This window comes from Pyrus communis, chromosome 6 (genome assembly GCF_041283825.1).
Source record: "Pyrus communis isolate YQ-2024b chromosome 6, ASM4128382v1, whole genome shotgun sequence".
Classification (NCBI taxonomy): Eukaryota; Viridiplantae; Streptophyta; class Magnoliopsida; order Rosales; family Rosaceae; genus Pyrus; species Pyrus communis.
In genome coordinates this window covers 7,702,159-7,708,515 of record NC_142570.1, presented here as the reverse complement: position 1 = coordinate 7,708,515, position 6,357 = coordinate 7,702,159, and the positions used below count along the sequence as shown (strand labels likewise).

At 37.9% G+C, this 6,357-nt stretch overlaps 1 protein-coding gene across 1 annotated transcript; it reads left to right on the top strand.

The window, feature by feature from the left end:
- The first annotated feature begins 303 nt into the window (after window positions 1-303).
- LOC137711205 (methionine gamma-lyase-like) lies at window positions 304-3,223 on the top strand. The gene is made up of 2 exons (XM_068450416.2): window positions 304-1,191; window positions 2,513-3,223. The coding sequence occupies exons 1-2, from the start codon at window positions 396-398 to the stop codon at window positions 3,088-3,090; spliced, it is 1,374 nt and encodes a 457-aa protein (XP_068306517.1). The 5' UTR covers window positions 304-395; the 3' UTR covers window positions 3,091-3,223.
- The last annotated feature ends 3,134 nt before the right edge of the window (window positions 3,224-6,357 follow it).

Here is a 6,357-nt window from a genome sequence, read left to right as displayed (position 1 = left end):
TCAAATTTTAATGATCTAGATCGCTTGCTTAGCATGCTCAATTTTATTGGATCCGGTTCCATTAGTTAAATCACTTTACTCAAATCTTAAAAAGACACCATTCTTTAATTTAAAAAAAAATGAAAAAACTGTAAGTGATTCTTATTTTCTCTGAAAAAATTATTAAAAAAGGAAAAAAGAAAAAACGTGTATGCACATTAATTACACCGCAGCAACAGAAGGGATTCCAGATTAACCGCAGAAAAAAAATTGACCAGATTCACTGTACCTTTCAACCTCTGTTTACCTATATATAGAAGATATTACATTCCCCCGAAAGCACAAACCATCTCCTCCTGTCCCTTTGATATACCTCCCCCCAATCCAATCCTAAACTCCCTTAGCAATCACCAAACATGGCTGACACCAAATCCCAAGGATTAGTCTTCCCCACCACCAACAGCAAGAAGAGAGCCGAGCACGACGACATGGACAACGACGACTACGTTGCCGCCAAAAAGTCTATGTTGCTGTCCTCGGCTGCAGCTGCGGCCTGGGAAGACCCAGCCGCGGCATTAGCCAGTGCTCGCCACGAGTTTGGTGAGCACGGTGGTGTCAACATGTCGATTGAGGCTTCCGCCACGTTCACCGTGATGGAGCCCGAGACTCTTCGCAAAATGTTCTCCGGCGAGCTTGGTGCCGACCGCGATTTCTTCATCTACAGCCGCCACTTTAACCCTACCGTGCTCAATCTCAGCCGACAAATGGCGGCCCTCGAGGGTACGGAGGCCGCCTACTGCACGTCCTCTGGGATGTCCGCCATATCCTCCGTCCTGCTCCAGCTCGTCAGCAGCGGGGAACACATCGTCGCCGCCAGAACCGTCTATGGCGGGACCCACGCCCTCATGTCCCACTTCTTCCCCAGGGCCTGCAACATAACGACAACATTTGTGGACATCAGCGACCTGGACATGGTGAGGAATGCCATCGAGGTCGGGAAGACCAAGGTTCTATATTTCGAAGGCATGTCGAACCCGACTCTAACCGTCGCCAACATACCGGAGCTCAGCCGCATCGGCCACGAGAAGGGGGTCACGGTTGTGGTGGACAACACGTTTTCTCCCATGGTTCTCTCTCCGGTGAAGCTTGGTGCTGACGTGGTTGTTCACAGTATTTCCAAGTTTATTAGCGGCGGTGCTGATATCATTGCAGGTAAAAATAGTAAATATTTTCCTTACGTTTTGTGTTATTTTCTTTACCCTCTACGGTTGCAAAAATTATTGATAATGACAGTAATATCAACACCTAGCATTTTTAGTCCAGATAAATATATATTTTATAATATAAGTGGATTGATAGTAGTATGTTCCCGTACAGCGTTACAACACATTATAAATGTGATTTAAAAAATGTAGTCTAAATATTTTAATAAAATATGAAATCTAATAACGCTCACGATGATACCGAACGCGTCACCTATAATTACATTAAAAGATCATATCTTTAAATTTTACGTAAAATTTGTGTTCAGTGGTATTATTTTATAAACTACTTTTCGCAAGGGTGGGGAGGGATAGGTTTGGTTACATGTGAGGGCGTTACTTTTGTGACTTGTGATTCATATCTTGCTATACTGCGACAGCAAGACAGGTGTTTCTGTTCGTTTTTGTTGGGTTGTGTATTTTCAGGTAACTTACGTTTATGTTTGTTTGTGTTTTTCTTAGACTGTTTGTTTGGTGTCAGTTTCAATCTGCAACCTAAAAATAAAAAAAAATAAAAAAAAGGAGTCGAGGTGAGAAATTAGGAATTGTATTCTTCTTACTAGAAGAATCTTTTATGTGATGCTTGATTTGATTTTTCATTTTGTTACTTTTTAAGAAAAATTAATAAAAAAAGTTTGAAAATTTTGAATTTTAACGATGAGGACAAAATAAAAGATAAAATGAATAGTACCAGGATTGATTTTTTAGTATAAAAATATAATTTTTTGTTAAAGTAAACAATACCGGAGTTTTCGTTAAAGTTCCCTATTTTCTATGGTCATTGCAAGATTCTATGTGATGTGATGTACAAAAATTAAAAGAAAAAGGTAAGAAAAAAACATCAATTCGAATAAGGATAATGTTAAAAGGATTAGATTTTAAATTAAATTTTGTAAACTAAATAATATGATTGTTGACAATTGAATCATTATTTAAACTTTGATTAATATGCTTATATTTTTATTGATAACATATAATTTGATTTACGAATTTAGTTTAAAAATTTAGTTTTCTTAGCATTATTCTTTGAATAAAGGAGATCAATCATTTATTTACTAATGTCGTTGTAAATTTTAGGTCAATGCATTAGGTCACTTCATAAAAGAAAGAATCTTAATCGTATATTTAGCATTTTCCTCTGTAATTAGATGGAACCCATCCCACCACTTCTCGCTAGTGTGTTTTGTATTTTTTAACCCATTTTAAGTTTTCTTTTGTGATTGGCAACAAAAATGCTGAACTGTTTTTATATGTGGCATCAAAATTTCCAGGTGTTGTGTGTGGACCTGCAAGCCTGGTGAACTCCATGATGGACCTGCACCAAGGCTCCCTGATGATCCTGGGCCCCACAATGAATCCCAAGGTGGCATTTGAGCTCGCTGAGAGGATTCCCCACTTAGGGTTGAGAATGAAGGAACACTGCCACAGGGCAATGGTTTATGCCCAAAGGATGAAGAAGATGGGCTTAAAAGTAATTTACCCGGGGCTCGATGACCACCCCCAGCACGAGCTTCTCAAGTCAGTGGGAAACAAAGATTACGGATACGGAGGGCTTCTGTGTTTGGACATGGGGACTGAGGAAAGAGCCAACAGGCTCATGAATCTCTTGCAGAACTGCACACAGTTTGGGTTCATGGCTGTGAGCCTAGGGTACTATGAAACCCTAATGTCCTGCTCTGGAAGTAGCACAAGCAGTGAGATGAATGATGAGGAGAAGGCTCTGGCTGGAATCTCACCGGGGCTGGTGAGGATGTCGATCGGATACATTGGGACGTTGGAGCAGAGGTGGAGCCAGTTTGAGAAGGCAATTTCTAGAATGCAGGATTCTGGTTTGTTGAATAACAAGTGAATGTAAAAATGTGTTTGGTGGTGTCTATGAATGAGTGTCTAAGAGCATATAGCTGTGTTGGTTGTTGCTCTTGGAAAAGTAGATATCTCCTCTGGCCAGTTTCGGACAATGAATCCTAACTATCCTTTCTATACTTCTACCATTGTTTGTATATTATTGCGTGAATGCTTTTATTAATTTTTGGCATAGGGAATGCGTTTAGATTATACTTGGGTTAAAATTTATTTTGAACTAAATTATTTGTCCTTGATTCTTTTCTGGGTTGTATAGCATTTTGTCAAACGGGTTTTGAATTGATCGTGTTTTAATTTGTTGTCAATTGATGTTCTAAAGTTTTTGGCAAGGGCATGAGGACGAGACTCCGTTCTAGTGTTGAGTCTAGTAAGTTGAGTTTCCGTCAATCTCTTAAATAGTAGATTGTTTTTTTGACCAAAAATGTGTTTAAACACAATTTTTCAAGTGGTGGAGTTTTACGTCGTTAAACCGTTATGCACTCCAAGTTGATTTGCTGCTTCCGCGCACTTACTGTTGTAAATTAGGATTGATCTGTTCTCGTGATTTAGTAGGCACGAGTGTAATGTTATTTCGATCACGCAATCTAGTTTAGTTAGACAAATTTGTGTCCAATCCCACTGTATTTCGACACCCTCGTCCGATTCCCTTTCAGTTCCTTGTCAGCTGCCTGAGTCTTCATTTACGAGCCAATGCCCCGAAATGGTTTTCAGAATGAATATTCTGGTTCTTCCTTGTTGGGCACATTGAGGCCCAAGAAAAGCATGTTCAGTTGTCCTTAAATGGAAATAGTTCAAGGTGTTGGGTGCACTACAAAAATGTTTGGACGCATACAGACCATAGAGCGCAAACGCAATATGAACTGTTGAGTGTAAAATTAAACATAGCCCAATTTGACTAAATAGAGCACAAATGATGAAATCTATAGGGTACAAACAATACTATCCCAACTTTATAAAATCAATTGAGGTATCATGTAGGATACACGAGACAATTGTTTTCTAGACGTTAATGAATGAGGTCCAAAACGGATCCTAAGTATAGCCAAATGAAATGTTGGTAATCAGCATTTTAGATTGGGCGGTTGCCTCTCTCCCTTGCCCAGGTCTTTTTTCCACAAACCCTAGCCCCTAGCTGCCCGTTCCTCCTCTTGGTTGGGTCAGTGGCAGCCTTTATTAAGATCGTTCTAAAACTTTCTGCTTTCCTTGTTTTCGTCTCAGATTTGGTGTTTTTGTTTTTGAGTGAGTCACCTTGTTTTGAGCTTTGTCTCAATTTTCATGAGCTTGGTCTCAGATTACAGCAGTTCTCGTCTCAGATTTGAGACTCATGCTTTCTTCCTCTCCAATTAGTGTTCCTATCCACAAGTCAGTCCACGGGCCTCTGCCACTCGGCTCATTGAGTGTTTCCTCCATGAATTTCATTTGGAGACATGTTTTGGGTTTAGGTGTATCTTAAAGTGCAATTTGCACTATTTGGTAGGATTATGAGATCGCTCATAGCACGAGTGGTTTGGGCGTCTCTTAAAGTGCAATTAGCACTATTTGGTAGGATTATGAGAGTGCTCATAGCACGAGTGGCTTGTCCATTTCCATTTCCGTTCATCTAGTTGGTTCGTTGGCTCTTCCTCTTTTTTTGTCAAACAATAGATTTTGCCAGATTACATGTTAGATTAGTTACCAGCAGGGTTTGAGCCCACACCATCATGCAATGACTCAATACCTTTCCATCATTATAGTAAAGGGCCACTTGCAACCCCATTTTTCAAATATAGGGTTTTATGTTTTAGGTTTGTTATGAGAACTCCTTTTGGGCTACTTCTTGTATTTCTTATGTGCTGGGTTGTAATCTTACTTTGTTGTTTTGGATTGTCTTTGAACATTCTTAACCTTCTATTAGCTTTCTATTGAATCAAATTATATTGTTTGACCGAAATAAGAAGAAGAAATGTTGCTGATAAGTTTTAATATATGATTTAGTATATTATAGTCCATCAATGTGTATGAGCTTTCAAGTGTTAACCCATTAAGAAGTTAGTACGATTCTAATTAACAACATTCATAGATTATCTTTTCAAAAACTTCATTAAAATAAAAATCCGTTGAGCGCTTTGATTGTCATTGTGAACATTTTTTGTTTTATTGACAACGTTGTGGTCATCCATCTATTGCCACAACTATATAATTAAATGAGTTCTTTTAGTAGAATTTGAACTACATGATTGCTAGCCCATTGTGAAGCTAAGTCCATCCCTCCATCTTAGTATAAATAATATCGTTTGTTAAAAAAAAAAATATTGTAGTTGATCAAAATTCTAAACCAAATTTTATAAACCAAATGATGTGTATGTTGATGATTGAATTATTAATTAAGTATTGAGTAACGCACTTATTTCTTGTTGGTGATACATCATTTGGTTTGCAAATTTGGTATCCCTAACATTATCCTTGAATTATTAATTAACTGTCGATTAACATGATTATTTTTTATTAGTAACATATCATTTGATCTGTAAATTTAGTTTAAAAATTTGGTATCTAGATGTGCTGAATTGTCAAGGACTTGGGCTTGAGGTATTTATATGGCTAATTCTCATCTAGCAAACATAACGTCTAACAAAGATTATCCAAGACATGAAAATCATGCATTGCATGCACCCGATATGTATATATGTGTAAGATCTCATTACAGACAATGCGCATATTCATTTCTAAGATAGGATCCAAAAAAGACCACACAAATCTTAGCGATAAAAATCTTGTCATCACAAACTAGTTTGTTTACAAAATCGACAAGCGCATCGTTCAGCAATCAACGATCCCCTGGCTGCTTTCCTAACTACAATGATATTGCCCCAAGGTACGTACAGGTACAGCCAAACGACAAACATAAAACTGATGAACCAACAGATTAATTGAGAAAATAACCTTACATATGTATAAAAACTAATGGCAATGCATCGCAAAAGATTTGATCTGGACTTGACCAAATACCATCCCTTTATTGCTAAGACATGCGGACGACAAATAAAACAGCCAGGTCTTATCTGTTAGGAATAGTACTGGACAAAATATTTGCCAGCGTTCATCATCGTAGCTTTATTTGTGTCGTTCAATCCATGTCCTCTCTTACCTAGTTGCTTATGACTAGTTACTATCGTATTTAATTAATCGAAATGACTCTAAGTGCAGACAAACGAAGCAAAATAAGTTGATGATTATCCGTTGAATATTTCAAGTTATAGAATATATGTATATA